At 36.9% G+C, this 17,488-nt stretch overlaps 1 protein-coding gene across 1 annotated transcript in view; it reads right to left on the minus strand.

Annotated features, from left to right (window-relative positions):
* Positions 1–17,488, minus strand: part of RSPO2 (R-spondin 2) — a 109,954-nt gene that overhangs the window by 40,034 nt on the left and 52,432 nt on the right. Inside the window, exons 2-4 of the mRNA XM_086465776.1 lie at positions 14,889–15,077; positions 3,097–3,240; positions 1,847–2,035 (exon numbers count right to left, since the gene is read on the minus strand). Of these exons, the coding sequence (XP_086321902.1) occupies positions 1,847–2,035; positions 3,097–3,240; positions 14,889–15,077 (522 nt within the window). The remainder of the gene's footprint in view (positions 1–1,846; positions 2,036–3,096; positions 3,241–14,888; positions 15,078–17,488) is intronic.

Raw genomic sequence — 17,488 nt, forward strand, 5'->3', positions numbered from 1 at the left:
ATGGCCTCACCAGGGCAGAGTAGAGAGGAAGGATAACATCCCTCAGCCTGATGGTCACACTCTTTCTAATGCACCCCAGGATACCACTGGCCTTCTTGGCCACAAGGGCACATTGCTGGCAAGTGGTCAACTTGCTGTCCACCAGAACTTCTCCACAGAGAACTTACCCACCAGGTCCTTCTCCTCAGACCTGCTGTCCAGCAGGTGGACCCTCCAACCTGTACTGATGCATGGGGCTCCTCCGATCATTAACCTCATTTGGGCTTCAGAGTTTATTAGAAGTAACAGGAACAGCTCATCCACCTTAGCAGGCTCTAAGCACTGGTATGTGTAGCTGCCTTGATGTAGATGCAGCTGACTCGCATTCTAAGATACCATGACACGCATACCATGGCAGCCCAAATCAGCCTTGGTTTTTACCTTTTCTTCTTCCTTCCTATAGAAATGTTCATTTTGAAGGTTCCACTCTTAAATGTCTTTGAGAGGTTTATTTAGTTGCAGCTTAACTGTGCTGTACAATGCACCCCGGTGCCACTATGACTGTGTACTATGTTTGCATGGACGTGTGTATGAGTATAGGGAGCGGGGCAGGGAGGAAGAGTGCAAAACAGACTCAGTTAACCTGGATAACAGAGAACCAACTTTGTATTCTCTTCCAGATTGTGTCAGGGTCCTAAAGACAAAAATGAAGCTTGCACAGACTTAATCTGTAAGGTAAAACTTTTCACACATACTGGTGGGCAGTATATTCAAGCCAAGAGAGACATAGTCAACAATCCCAGAACATGAAGCAAACTTATTTATGTAACTATTATTCTAACATTGTTTCAGTTTTAGCTTATTCATCAGGTTATGGCTTTTCTCAGGACTCTGCAACCCTTTATTCCTTTTTATTTGTCGGATCTCACGGTTCACTGAGTAGCAGCAGGAGGTTGGACTAGAGATCTCCTGAAGTTCCTTCAAGCCTGAATCTTTCTTCAATCCTATGATTCCAAAAGGAATGGTATCTTTATCACCTGTTGATCACCCACCTCTTCTACAAATTCTGAAAACTCTCTAAGTGTTCAGTGTGCACAAGTGAAATGTTAATCATTTCAATTTAAAACATAATAAAAATTCCTCTCTACCAGCAACGTGTCTCCAATTTGGGGTCTACAAAACTGAACACAAATTTGAAACTCCATTTCCTTTTTCAAATCAGCATCACTACTTAAGTCTTAGAACATCATGATAAAGAAATCTGATTATTTATTTTATCTACTTGTGTTAATTGCCATAAGCTGGTCTCATGCTGAAAAGCTTGATATCTATCACTATTCTGCTTGTATCACATCTGTCGTAGTTTGAGCCTCATCTACAGTATTCACAACAAGTAACACACTCCAGCTAATAGTTCCAGCTAACAATGCCATGTGTAACTAACTTCACTTAATGTGAATACCCAACACACCAGCACCGGGTGTGCCACCTGAAGAGAGATTTAGAATCATAATCTTTCCTGCCATGTGCAGAGCAATTCGTTATTCCACCATCACTCTCATTTTCATGCTGAAGCTCAAACTGCAACCCGTTCTGGTTCTTCCATAAGGCACCTCTTTGAAAAAGCCAGGAAAAACACAGTTTCACGGTCTACTGAGAGTCTGATCCCTCCCACGCTGAGCCTTTCCCTGGAGTCTTCCTGCACAAATTAGGGCTGCTGTAGTACTGCTGCCTTTCAGCCTTGGCTGGCAGAGCAGACACAGGATTTCCCATTCAGCTGGGATGAAAAAGTTCATTTTTAAAGTTAGAAATAGGATTTCAGTTAAGGAAAGCTCATAAAGATTTTTGTGGCATGGACTACACTTACCTCCTGGACAATGCCTCACGGCCATTTTACACCGTCTGGATTCTGCAATGGTTGGGCATGGTATCGTGTCTTTCGCTGGCTTCTTCACTATTTGTCTTGTTCTTGTTTCCAGGCCCCACTTAAATCCACATGTTTTGTTATTTCTGCTGCAAGTTCCCCACTCACTCCACTGACCCACTTCACAGCCTTCTGATAAAGCAAAAGAAAACACAAGGGAGAAATTTTTCTGGGCTTTTTTTTTGTTTGTTTTGTTTTAATTTTTTTTTTAAATTAGAATACACTATTAGAAAGCACCATTTGAAAGTTTTACTCTTTAATAGACAAAAAACTTAGAAACAAAATTAAGATCTCTTACAGAACCTGAAAGAATCTTTTTAACCAGCATTACTCTGAGCATAAAACCATCAGACTATCAATCTGTACGTAAAGATATCATGTCAGTCACAAATATTAAAAAGACCTCCTAAAACCATGAGATTGATTTAAATTTTTCTCTTTTTAATAAATAAATCCTATTTGGTTGTCACCAAACTCGAATTCACATGAAATGCATAGCTTAAGAGTTCATACTTCTAGGTCCTGTCCATCATGAAATGCGAGGAATACTCTTGAAAGAAGTCTGTTCCGACACAATTCCCAGGTTTCAAGATAAAACACCACATTTTGAGACTCCACAAATATTGTGAGAACTGCCAACACTGGCTCAGAGTTATAAAGTAAATTTCTACTAAAAATACCTATTTGGTGGTTTATTTTTGTTACTTGCTAATGGAAAAGGGAGGGAGCTGTAGAGAAACTAAAAGTGAATTTGAAGCCCAGAAGTTACAGGAATTCAATCTGCCTGGCCTTAGTAAGAAGCAAAATGAGCGGGTATGAGGGCAAGAATGCAACAAGAACATCACTGACTTAAAGTTCTAATGCAACAACTGGCCTTCCTGAAATCTAACAAATTCTGTGTTATAAATCCCCATACAAGGTGTTTTATAGTTAAGACAGTACTTCCTGATGTAGAACAGAGTGGCATACCCAATAATGCAGTATTTCAGTTTTGAAAAAACTACTACTATTATAATCATTATTAAATAATTATTTATTACTATTACTCTAGGTAAAGAAATCCAGACACAATTCATTAGTGAATATTTCTTGACAGGAAATGCTAAGCATCAGCTTAAAAATAGTGCCATATTTGAACCGAGACACCTGGCAAAAGAGCTACTTCAGCAGCATAGCTGTGCTAGAAGACTCACCCACACATTCCATAAGCTCTTCCAAGGCTGCAAATCCAGGGGGGCATCCTTGGAAGCAGCGGCCTCTGTGCGAGTAAAAGCCAGTTTTGCATTTGGTACAAAAGTCTCTGCTAAAGCAGGAGTCGCAGTTTTCTATTCTGCATCCTGAATCAAAAGGATCATAAGAACAGTGAGACAGCTAAGTTAGGGTAAGAGAAAAAATGAAAAAACTTATAAAGCAATAAAATAGCAAAACCAGAAGTGCTATGATGAGGAACATGGTCATCCTGAAATTTGTCTGCTCTATAAGAGAAATTACGGTGAACTGTAATTATTTACAACATTTTCCCCTACATCCTTTTAATCCTATTTTTTAAATCAAAACTTAGATAAAATCTCTAGTTAAGTGATATTTGAGTTAATTACATCTTTTTTGAAGAAAAACATTCAATGTAAATTATTTTTGTGATTAAGTAACTTTGAGGAAACTAAGATGCAACAAGCTATTTTGGGAAGGATGCATGTATTATATGTACTGTCTTCAGTTTATTATTTGTCATTGAAAGCAGGCTACATTTTTTTTCCATGAGTTGATCCTACAAACAGCTGAATGAATGCTTTCATGTATTATATCTGATGTCTGTAACTACACATATGCATCCGCTACAACGCAAAAAGCCTCAATTTTTCTGGATATAACTTCTCTCCATTATTAAAGCAGCTAATCCATAAAAAATAACCATTATTAAATGACTAAGAGACATAAAGCTATAGTCAATAGCAAAAAAAACCCAACAAACTATTGTCTCATGAAATACTGGATTTCTGAAAATTTAAGAGAAATATCATCCACAATAGATTACAGACTCAGAAACAGACTGTTCAGAAACATCCTATTCCATACTAAAACATGGCAACTTAGAAATGAACTAGATATGAACAATCATATGCACACCTGAAAAGCAGAAATACTTACATGGAGGCTTATGAAAGTCTCTCACACATACCTACAAAAAAATGCCAGGGAAAAATGTTCCAAAGATTAAAAAGTAAAAGCCATTATATTTGGAACAGTAACGAACACTAAAATTAATGTAAAAAAATCTAATCCTTCAGCTAACATACTTAGTTTATATAAACTACATTAACTGTATCCTGTCTTCAGCTATCTGCAGTCACAGCAAGAAGCATTTGTTATTCATGTCATGTAACAATATACTAATCTTTTTGGTCACTTATGTCATACATTTATTCTTCATTCTTTTCTAAAGAAAAAAAAAAAATCACAAACCATAAGGACTTCTGAAATAGCTAGTGGTAAGTATCCCCTAACAACACTTGAAATTTAGCCAGTCTTTATAAAACAGATTTTAATATTTATTCTTGAACTTCAGCAGGCCAAAATAAGGCATACCATAACAGTTAAACTGGGTGGCGGTGGAAAATTATTCTTTGTTAACAATTGGGGAAGTATGAGGCTTTTTAGATCAGATTTCTTGTGGCACTGGACAGTAAATTAAGCAGATTGCATGAAAAGAAAAAAAAAAAAAAAGATTTAAAATGCTGGTACACCTTTCTTCGGTTAGAAGGAACACGAACATCAGCTTGAAGTCTTTCACTGCCAAAGGTAAGCTCTGCAGGCTCTATTTAGACACAACCACACATAACCTGCATGTTACCAACTCCTGTGTCCCTCACCTCTCAAAAGGGCTTTTAGAACTTCTGTTCACATAAGCAGCACAAGTTGGTCTTCTTATCCGCAGTTCAGTTTATAGAACATTCCCAAGAATTATACTTTCTTTTTCACAAGTGTTGAACCAGTCTCCAAATAACAGATCAATGCCGATACAATGACCTTGCAAAATCACTTCCCCAGATTAGCACGTCTTGCAAAGCAAAACAGTACTGTGAGCTCTTCTGAAGATGTAACACAATAGTTAATTGTAAATCTGGTTTGTTACACTCAAGATGGACTGCAAGCATTTTATTAATTGCAATGCTTGAATCAAATATCCAGTGTGTTTAAATATTCAGAAAAAACATTTGGCTCTTGCCCACCCCCACAAGACAGTTTGAAAAGACACCAAGGTTTTTCCAAATCATGTAGTCCAATTAGGAGGTGCAGAACATTAAAAGAAAAGTTAGCATCCTCCCTCACATCCAAAGTGACGGAAGTATATTTTTGAAATAATGTTTTAACTATTGCTTTCAAAATATCTTTGGGAGTAACATGTTTAGAGTTTACTCCATTTGAACTTTTTTGGCTGGAAGAGGGATTAACAAAAAACTTTTGGTACCAGCTGCCTTTTGATAAGATATAAACACACCTAGCAGGCAAAAGCCTGCCTCGCCTTTGGCTGGGGACACCCTCCATAAAACTATTGCTATTTAACAGTACATATGTGAACACCCCGTATTTAAACATTAAACAAATGAATCAATCTTCTTTCGTTTTCTTGATCATACTTCAAAATTCTTATCCTATTTATATTTTTTGCTTTACCTTCTATGCCAGTTTTCTTTTGTCTCACAGTCATGATATCCTTGTCATGATAATATTTTGGAGGCATTAGCAGGGGTTCTGGGTGGAAGGTTGGGTGGAGATTTCCACCAAGACAGCTTATTTTCAATTTTTTCCTATGAAGATGAGTTACTTCAAAAGTGAAACGCCTATTACTTAATCTGTTTCAGATGCAATGTAGGGGAAAATATCGAAAGAATATTAGAAATACTTTAAGAATTCTGAAATTAAAACATTAATTCACAAGAGTGATATTCAGCACAATGCTTGGGGTTACTAGGTGCTAATCAAACTGATAATTTAACTCAGTAATAGACCACAGCACAGTTGAAGATCAACCGGGAATGAATATAGCTCCTTTCTGACATCCTCCATACCAGTTTCAAACCATGCAGGTGCTGGTGTAGCTAAGTTTTGCACGGATTTTTTACAAAATTTAAATAAATTAAACTGAAAAGTTAAAGAAGAGCAGTTCTGAAAAAGTTAGAAAAGCTAACTTTCTAGAAGTCTACTTTCAATCACAAACTGTCACAGCAGTGGTTATAAAATAAAGAAAATTTCATAGAGTTTATTACTTTTGGTGCCTAGCTTCATCTTACTACATGGTTTAAATGCTTTGGGGGCAAATTTTCTTTCTTTTAAAAAATGAAAGTGCTATTAATAAATTATTTTAACTATGACTGAGGTCAGTAAATTAGAATAAATGAATTCTTTAAATTCCTTTACTTTTATAGATAAAGAGCAGCACACATTTTTATTTGGACTCCTAAAGAAAGTTGATACACCATTATGAATATTAAGATACTTTGGTTTGGAAATAAGTATAATTGTGTCAAATTTTGTATTTATTTTTGTTAATTAGCATCATTATCTATGTAAACTTCATTAAATATAGGTCTTAATGGAAGTATATAGCAGATTCTTAAATTTTTTTGCATTCTATTATTTAAATAATTGGATAATAAATGAATAATCTAGTACGAAATCTACAGAAAAGCTGTTTGATGTAATATCCAATAATTAAAAAACCCAGCATTTGAAAAAATTGTTTTATCCTTTACAAAAAATTATATAATAAAACCCAAGGAAATATTGATTAAACTCAATGACTCGAACTGCTTTCTTCTGGTTGCCACAGTTTTCAACACTTTGAACTTTCTAATCTCAGCATCTTATGGCTAAGTCTGGAGAATGAAAGTAAAATCTTTCCTACTTTTAAAAATCCTTATCTAAATCCTTTTAAATCCCCTTTAAATTAACTAGTTAGCTTTTTATATTTTTATATATATTTAATTTGATATAATTATAATAAACCTGAACAAGACAGACATTCTTTTTTCATCTGGAGAAAGTCAAAAGCAATTTTATTACTTCAATTTACTAGCCATAGATACAATTGCTTTTCTCACCAATTCAGTGGTTTCATTTTCTGTATAGTTTCATTAGCTAAACCATGTGACTAGTATACCCTTTTTATTCTACTTAAAAGATTACCTAGAAGTTTACAATACCAAGAAAAAACTCAAAGGAAACAATACCAAAAAACTTGAGCCAAACATAGCTAAGATTCTAGATGCAAGGAGCTCTTTAGAGGAAAGAAATAGATAATGCATAACTGACAGTTCAGACATGCTGCCTTTTTTTTTTTTTTTTTTTTTTTTAATTTGAAAATAAATAGAGAATGATGCCCATAGAGGTTTCCAGATAGACAAGGGTAACTGCCTGGGAGATTTTAGAAGCAGTAAGGAGGAGGAGCTTGGAAGTGAAAGCTCTTGAGACACCGTGAAAGATAAAATCGGTGTTGAGGGGAGAAAGAGTTGACAAATTCAGTCCTGCAGAAGAACCCCAAAGAGCAATCACATACCTTTGGCAGGCTTACTATACTTGCAGGGCAACAATGACAGAGGTGGAAAACTAATCTTCAGAATCTGAGTGTGAAGAAGTAAAGTGTGCTTCATTGCTGCTGTTCCCATTTAGCTAGCAACAACAGTTCTGTAGGTCAGGGGCAGACACTTGAGTCCCTACCTCCTCCTTCCCTTGTATTCCATTTGCAGTGTCTCCCCCAAGGGTCTGTGTCCTAACAGACCTCAAATTCCTTCTATTCCTGCTTAGCCAGTACCCCTCAGACACCATAACGCTCTTATCGCAACTCTTCTAGCACGATCTCATAGTTTCTTTCCAGTGATTCTATCTTAGGAAAGTCAGAAAGTCAAATATTTTCTTCCATCCTTTCACCTGAAAGGTATAAAACACCCTTGAAAGCCACCTCCATACGAAGACCACACAACTTCCCCTGGTTCCATCCTCACGTAACTGGACTTCAAAAAGCACTCAAGGAGGCTCAGAGAAATCTGCTGGTATGTCTGATTAGCACAGCCTATTTCTAAACAGATGACACTTTTTAAGATGTTATTTCCCACAAGAGTTGTATGTAAATGCTAAAAGAACAACATTCTGATCCCACAGAAATCCATGGCAAAGGTCCTAATTGATTCAGCAAAGGCAGTTTTAAACCATTAACTTTCTTATCCCATCAGATAGACCAAGCCCACTGCAATGACTTTAATGGGCAAAATTAATCTTAAAAACCCTAAAGAGATATGATCTTTCACGATACATATTTATAAAGTGAAAAGTGCGAACTGAATAAAAGCATTACTCCAAAAGTTAGAAAAGCTAACTTTATAGAAGTCCATTTTCAATCACAAGCTGTCACAGCAGTGGTTACAAATTCACAACTCCATGACTTCACCTCCCTGGGGAAAGGGTGGAAGAGAAGTCACTACTTTGCCTGGTGAAGCTAAGCTGGGCTGAAATTATACAGAAGTGCTTTGCTCAAGTACCTTCAGTGTTCAGACAAAAAGTGAAACAAAAACTTAACCCTTCAACAGAGCTCTGAAATGTTGATTTATGGGACAAGATAGATAACTTCTCCAATAGAAAGTCTATTGATGCTATGCAATCTTTTAATTTAGGCTGACAGCAGACTAAGAACTTGAATGATTGACATTTCAGTAGAGTATGAGTGTAGATTATAGTATGCAGAAGTGCCTCCATGCTTGAGAGCAGTTACAGAATATGGTCAAGAAAGAAACATAACTCCATGAGCTCAGTCAATGGCCTGGAAACCTACCCAACTGAAGGATCATATTCTTTAGTTCCACAGAGGAGAAAAGGGATCATAATATTTCCCTTAAAAAAGGTCATTGTCAGAAAAGAATCCGAATACAGGTATTTAAAAGATCTTGGAACTTGCTTACTGAAACAGAGTGGCAAAAGATAAGTTATGTAGAGGACTTAGGAGACTAAGTCCCCTTTTCCTTAACTCTCAGTGAGCTCTGGCACCCCATGGCACTTCAGGAATTATTTTCTTCCAAAGTGTTTTTGCACACACCCCAGATTTTTTAAAAATTAATAGGTACAAGCCATGTTTCAGTCAAGATTAGGGCAACCAATCTGATGTGTAAGAAGTGCGTTTAGCTAGCCAGCAATAAAACATCTGTATTCAGGCTTTATAATCTCATTTATATTGACCCAAATGTTCCTCTGCCATTTACTTGAATATCAAAAAAACCCAGATCTGATTGACATGGATGAAATTTACAATATTTATAGGAACTAGATAAATGTGCATTAAAGAACTCCGGAAGGAGAAAGACTGGATTAGAAATAATGCCCAAATTAAAGATACGTTTTAAGCAGATGAACCATAGTGATATTAAAAGATTTTTGTGACCTGCTTTGACTTCCTGACAGCCATGATAAGCCACTCCTAGTCATTCCTCTTTTAAAATAAGCATTAAAGAACTGAAAGACTTACATTTTAGAGAAGGAATCAAAAGCCTATGAGTTCAAAATACAAATTCAGATATTGAATTAAATTTAGACTTAGGTGTATATGCCTGTTACTGCAAAAAAAAAAAAAAAAAAAGTATGTGCTTCTGTAAACAGCTTCTTTCTATACTATAATTACAGAGAGCATAACTTTACCAAAACAAATATTATCCTTCCATAGTAAATTTATCACCAGTGTATAAGGTGATGCAGAATAAGCAGAATTATAGGGAAAAATAATGCCTTTTAAGCTCAAAACAAAGCATAAAATGCTCATTATTGAGATGCATGTGCTTTACATTTTAACATACCTTAACAAGAAGAAGGTTTATTGTATTAGTTTCTCATACTAAGTGCAATATGATGAATTTTAAGGTCCAAAGATGTCCAATCTCCACTGTAAAAAGTAGGTATGCATTTGTAAAGTATTTTTACTGATATCTTGAAAATTTTACATGAGTCTTATTTTGTCTTTATGAAAGATCCATATTCTGTCCTGTTTCCATTGTCACATTGTCCCTTTCTAAACATAATGAATGTGATCAACTATCCATCAGCAACTCCCTTCATAACAGAGATATTTTCTAATACACATAGCGGAAAAGACAGTTGGTTAACTCCTAGTAATGTTAATAGCGATGACAATTTGCAGCAAGTTCTGCTCCACATGAAATGCAGACACCAGTGAAGAGCAGCTGAGTATGGGAAAGGGAAGTGAGAATATGCGAGGCAATCTGCAAGAGTGGAAACCAGCAACAACCAGGATAAGAAAGAGAACTGTACTGAGCACCTTCGAGATAGAGAAATAACAATCATATTTTGCAAAGAGAATCTGCAGACTGAAGCCGGGGAAGGAAATGCAGCATTCTTAAATTGAAGGGTGTGGTAGTCTTTGCACTGGAATTGGGCCCTTGCTTGAGGTGCCCCCTTGTGTTTAAGGAGTCAAAGTAATAAATGATGATTCACTACAGTTAGTATTTTCCTTTTGAATGTCTCAGTCTTTCCATTGAGGCATCGTTCCAGAGGAGCCTGTGAGGTGGGTTATCCTGGGGAGTGACAACTGTTGCTTGGTCCAAAGCACCTAACACTTTGGCCTTTCTCACTGAGCTCTGACTCACAGCACCCTACTCTTCTTGCCTCAGATCTCTCTGTCTCTTCATCACCTGTCGCCAGACTGTCCCCATGCCCATCACACTCACTGCTTCCAACTCCTGGTCCCACTCCCTTGCTGCTCAATAAAACAGCACTGGTGAAGACTTAACTTCATGCTGCCATCCTGACTTGTCTGTTGGCACTCCACACCAATCTGCCATTGACCAACACCACCGTCTGTGCTAATCCTCTCCAGAATTTCCTGAGCTGGGAGAGACCTCAAAAACCTAGGCAGACTACACATTTTATAACTCACCTTGAGGACACATGAGGGACAAAGACTGTGCTAGTGCTAACAAGAGCAGGAGACAGGGGCAAGAAGCTGAAGAAAGCTATGATGTAAGCAGTTCTTACAGTGGATGGAGTATCAGTTGAACAACCAATGGAAAGAGAAGAGAGACAAAAACTTTCAGGAAAGTCACGGAGGAGACAGTAAGAGGAGGAAAACAATAAGCAAAATAGCTTTAGCCTACAAGGGAATATCTGTAATAGCTAGCTATTTAACCTCCTAAGCAGATGTGGCTGAGGTAGTTGCAGGTTTATTACTGTTATGATACAAATAAAGTTACTAAGCTACAACTTTGGCAGGGGCTGAACATGAGTGCTAGAGAATGATATGCACAGTCACTTGACCATAACAGCTCCTGAAGTTTACCACACATCTACCATTTTATGGAGAGCAATGCTTGGAATACAACATGTCTAATTACAAAATACTATAGTGAGGAAATTTTTTAAAATAAATTCACTTAAACAGTTAGCGAGACATTTCCGATATGTTCTAATTTTTATTCATTATTATTGAGATATTTTAACTAAATGCCAAACCATAGTGTTTTTAATTAGTACTTTACAAATATGCAATTGCCCTATTAAATCTAAATTTACAACAGATTTAATAGATGTTAAGTCAAAGCACTGTGATGATTTTTGTTGCCAGACGGATGGAACAAAACTCTTCTGTCAAAATACAAATTAAGACCAAAGATCAAAAAAATTCATATAAAAAAATCCAAATCCATGTGAAGGAGGAAAAGAGAGTGGAAGAGATAAGGAAAAAAAAAAAAAAGCCTACAAAATAACGATAGGTAGACCTCAATTTCTGGCCATCCAACTTAATTTTCAAAATCCCAAATGTTATATTAAGCTTGTTTTTAAAAGATGAAGCCATATTTGAAGGAAATAAACACAGAAGTAATGAAAACTATTTCTAAAAAGTCAGAAAAATTATTTCACTTAAAGCAAATGCTGCTGCCCCTGTGGTAATTGAACCCCCTGACAGACTTAAAACAGAACGGACTAAATAGTCTCAGAAGGTCATATGCTTTGCTTTACTACGTAAGAAATAGTCAAGCCATGATATATTAATGTGTTGCTATTTTGTAACAAAGTTTAAAAAAATTACCTTTCTTTATACAGTGAATGAACTACAAATGTTTAATAAATGCTCAATTTGTTTAAAAGGCTGCCCTTATCTTGCTTATACTGAAGGCACATGGAAGGGGAAAGTACAATTTTAGCAACGTCAGGCCCTCCTGTGAGAAAGAAGGTGAACCCAAACAAATGGAGTAGCCAACCAAAGCTGAAGGGAGCTGTAATTTCTAAACTTTGAGTGTGTCCTCCTCCTAAAATTGTAGAGGTACCTATGAATACAGACCAAATGTTAAACCAACCACTCAGGTGACAGATTTCACCTTACTCTTTAATTCAGTTTTGTTTTTTTTGTCTCATGAGATTATTTATTGTTAGAGCAGTTCACTTCAAAGACATTAATTACTAATTTTATTGGAAAATTAACAAAGTGTATCTCTTCTCTTGGGTATTCTACAGAGGAAGCTTAACACTAGTTTTGCATCCAAATGTACTGCATTCTCATACTTCAGCGTTCAAGAAGAAAATCACCTCCAGCAGGAAACTCTACATCGGTTTCTAGAGACAAGCAGTCTCAAATTACATGATTCTCTGTTACTAGAAAAACAGTCTAGAACCACTTAGCAAATTCAAGACACACATACTGCTTACATGTAGAAAAGAAAATTAGTCTTAAAATTCAAAATTTCCATCAATTTAGAGCTGCTGCACTTGGCTGTGGTATTTATTGTGTTACATTTGGCACTAACTATGTTTGGCTTTTAAAATCATGTCAACATTTTCCATAAAAATATGTTCTATAGCTTCCCTAACAAAAATGGGCAAATGTTCCAGTAATAAAATGTTAAACAGCTTTTGTGCCTATAAAGACATTAATAGGGCAGAAACCATTTCAATTTATGTAATTCAAGCCCTGTAACTCCCAGAAGGATTTTAACATAGCCAGAACTTTTATTTTTTTTAGCTGAGATAATACTATCTGAGTCTGTAACTAAGCATACCTAAATATCTAACGTCAAGTAGGAAGAAACCTATTCTATTTTTTAAGAATGTTTATTTTAACTCTGCTTCAATCCACAAAATGTCTGTGTGTCCACAATGCAATGCATGTGCCATACAAGATCACCAAATCAAGAAAAAAAAAATGAAGATGTGATTTAAAAATACACCAGTTGGCAGTTACACTAAAATAAAAATATACAATACAAAAATCTTTGGAGAGGAACCAGGAGTGGTCGGTAAATGCAACTGCATCATTATTCTCACAAGGGGAGGCTGTCAAAGCCATGAGGGCAAGTTAAATATCCAGTGCTCAACACATGCCAATATGGGTTGGACACAACTCACATAGATGCTTTTCAAAAGCAATCCTGTAATTCAGAGAAAAAGGCCACTTTCTGCAAACGGTAAAAATGAAAAAAGTTATATTGAATTCACCATTCACCTTCTGCAAATAACTTTTTTTAAGAAAGTAAAGGAAGACCACCAGTATGGACTACTTTTCCTATCTCACAAGCACAGTACAAGCTAATATACATAAATTCATATATTTCCCAAAGCTGTAAACTATATTCAAAAACATTTTTACATGGGCAAGTTTTTACAGCCCCATTTTGAAAGGTTTAAAGTGAATAAGTTGCTGAATTCACGAACGTGTTACAAAAATTAAGGCCAAGATCCTAAATTACTTTACAGAAGGGATACATAAACCATATACTGGCCTCATTTAATTTTCATCAAAACCTAGCCACCTGGTATAGATTAGGCAGCACTTGGCAATATTACACAGCAGTTGGGAACACAACATGAAGAATACCATATCCATGGAGCCTGCACAGGGAATGGGGAAACAGAGGCGGGACATCATTGCATAGGCTGGGACGGGTCCAAGCACAGCCATGAGTGCTCGTCATCCAGCCCACACTGCCATGGAGTGACCTCACATGGGTCTTGAGATTATGTGTGATGTGAAAGCCAGCGCCCACTTTCTCAAAACGCATTGCATCCGTGTGACATGCCACAGTACTGAAGGGGAGAGTGCCGTACATTTAACAGACACTTGATTATTCCAGGAAGCAAAGAAAAGCTCTTTCTCGCTTCAGGTTCTTAGGTTCGGTGACCTAATTGTGGTTAGACTATGACACACACATACACAAAAAAAACACCATAAATACAAATTAGAGGTAATAGCAATGATTAATAATCCATATGGGTAATACTCCACATATGAGCATATGGAAAAAATCGATATGAATCGGCACAACTGCCAGACAGTGGTGAAATAATGTGTAGAGATACCAGAGCGCTCATTGATTTTAACAGTTGTGATTCTAGGCACAAACATGCAAACAGGGAATCTTGTTGCACATTAGCAGGTTGTAAATTTTCAAATAAAATGCAGTACTAAAAGTGAAAGGTTGTTTGTTTGTTTTTAATAGTACATCTGTTTTATTAAAATAGCAACACTTACATATTAAAGCATGTCTGGTGTGAGGTGTCTGGTCACCTGAAATTTGTGGGGGAACAAAAAGCATGATAAAAAGCCCACCCATACATTAGTGCATACACTGACTAGTAACCTAGACGAGGCACTGTTAAATTAATGCTAAATCCTTTTTATTATTATATAGTGGGAATTCGTTTGTTAAAACTAGGAATATCTGCTTACATTGTCATTCTTTCCTGAATTTCCCTTCTAACTAAAGCAATAATAACAAAAATAACAGCAACAATAAAAAGTAGGTGAACGCATCAACTATTTAATCTGTTTAGTGTCACATATCTTGCCATGACCTGGGATGTTCTTTAGCAAAGTTTTATGATGATGAGATATCTGTGAAAATATTGCCAAGTTCCACAGCATATCATCTTAAAAACTGAGCATGAATTATGGCTTTCCTACAAACATGAATGTAAGGGTTCAAAAATAACTCACTTGAACATCTGTTCATATCTGGCGTTCGGAGTCCATAGTACCCTGATGGGCAGGAATGCAAGCATTCACCATATTGTCTCATTCCTTCTCTTCGTAGGAAGAAGAATAACTTGTGTTGGCATCTGATGCACCCATTATCCTTTGAGCAAGATAAACAGCCTTTGCAAATTGGATTTGGTCCATAGCTAGCTGCAAAATAAGAAGAGAAATTGCACTTTAAGATCATTTGGAAATTATTTTGGCTGGAGGTCCTCTTCCCTCTAAAGTGTTACTTATCTACCATGTGATTACAAGTTCTTTTGAAAGGAAGGTTCTGAAAGTGCACTCTCTCATACATCTGCATTGGCAAGTGAATAAAAAGAAATGCAATCTCCATATTTTTCATTGCATGTAGGGCAATTTAATGAATTTACACACATTTAAAATAAAGGTACAGGCAAGCAGAGACCAAGCTACATGAAGTTCACCAGTACAATGTAAGTAAAACCCAAGTGCTGAATTCTAGTTTGAAGCTGGGGACATGAGCACACAACAGCCACAAAATATAAGAACATCAGCACCCTGATATATGCACCTGGAACGATATGTCCATGGAAATCCAGCAACCATACTAATGCAATTTCTGACTTGTGAAGAGAGCAATATTAAGAGTAGAGAACTCTGCAGAACAGCTACAGCACTAGCAACGCATGCTGTCCCATAGCTCTCAGGGTCCTAGAACAGCTGTTGTCTTGCAGTCTCTTCTTGGTTTTTCTAATGAGAATGTCATGACAATCATTTCCAAAAAAAAGAAAGAGTAGCAATTTTAACTTATAAGAGCCTTTTTCTACAAGTTTCTACCCAAAATGTGCTGAAAACCAGACATTACTGAAGGAGGGCATTTAGTGCAGATTACCATTTTAGGTCACCAGGTGCTGTGCCTTCAATTCTATTCTCTGGTTTTGGAGGTTTGTTTTTTTAATTTTTTTTCCTTTTTTTTTTTCTTTTAAATTACTTGGCTGATAACTGCAACACAAACCTTAGCTGTATCACTCTTTGCCCTTACGAGCTTTTATTATGCTGTCCTTCTGCAGAGTCACAGAACACTCCCCTGTCCCCATGGGCTGTCAACTCCTTCTCAGGCACTGAGTCAGCACAGCAGGTTAGCAGAGCAAGGATGGTTCAAGACATTCCTGAAAACAGCATAACTTAACAGGTCTGTTTTAAATATTAAATTGGCTAAAGGACTTCACAGAAATTTGCCAGTTCAAACCTGGTTTACTGGAAACAAAAAAAAAAAAAAAAAAAAAAAGTTATGCAACAGAAGGAAAGTGTCTTTGGGGTCTCAAGACCTTTTTAATAGAGGCCACCCCGAGAGCAGCTGGCCAAAAGGGCACAGAATATATTTATTTGTTATATTTTTAACATTCAAAGGTATTCACACACTAACATAATACTCTGGTACTTTTATCTTGTATGGATGGATAATTGAGGTTGTTCAATGGATGACTTCACCAGCAGAGCCAGGAAAAGAAAAAAAGGAAAAGCCCACCACCCTCTGGAACCAGTAGCTGATAAGCTTTACTCTCACCTTCGCACATCTGCACACCACATTCCCACTCCCTCTCTGCTCCCGTCCCCCACACATGCCTCACCAAATTCAGCATGACAGCATTCAACTCCAATCCTGTACAAAATAATCCTAGTGGGTGGCAGGCAGGATGGGAAGACAAGCAATCCAGTGTGAAACAGCTCAACCAGTGGGACACTTTCTGAGTGTTGGAGTCCTCTAGCACCCTTACCCTCTATGGTGTATGTATTCTTTGGCTCTCTGTTAACCCTTTTGTAATGACACACCCTGCGTTATACTCCTGAACCAGTTCCCATCTCCTGTTGTCCACAAGGCCTCAGACATAACTTTTCCTAAAGTTCATCTTGCAACTATTCTCATTCACAATCCCCATCTTCAAAGACATACAAGAACAGAAACAAAGAGATGATGAGCTAGGCCTGGATGCATCCCTCATCTCACTGTCGGTCGGGATTGCCTATCTGTAACCACATCAAATAATATGAGACCATGTACTCCAAAGCAATTGTTGCTTAACACATGGTAGGCAATCCTGTAGACTTCTGAATTCCTTGCATCTCATTCTCAGTAAATCTATATTTCCACCTTGTACAAGGTTCCTCAGAGAAGCCTGTACTATAACAAAAGAATTAAAAGGAGCAAAGCAAAAATAAAAATGTGAGATGTCTGAATTTATTCACCAAAGTGATTTTTGGAGTTTAAATCAGCTGAAAGGGTCTCATGTACAGCATGCATATGATTATGACTTAGGGACAGGCCAATTGCTGAACACCAAAGGTATAGCTAAAGGCTACTGTACTCAATATTGTGGCCATGTAGGTCTCATGTCCACCTTCCCTCATTGATGTCCATTAAAATTCAAACTTCTTGGCTACAAAATGTGTCTCAGTTTGACTCTACTGTTCAATTTTCCATTATCTATGACTGCTCACATTACTCTCCTCAAGTACCTCTTTTTTGTATTTCTGGTAAGATGTCTTTGTTGATAACCCTTTTTTCTGCAGACAACTTTAACTGTGCTGACTTCTCT

Source organism: Leptosomus discolor, chromosome 5, assembly GCF_034619465.1.
Source record: "Leptosomus discolor isolate bLepDis1 chromosome 5, bLepDis1.hap2, whole genome shotgun sequence".
NCBI classification, from domain to species: domain Eukaryota; kingdom Metazoa; phylum Chordata; class Aves; order Leptosomiformes; family Leptosomidae; genus Leptosomus; species Leptosomus discolor.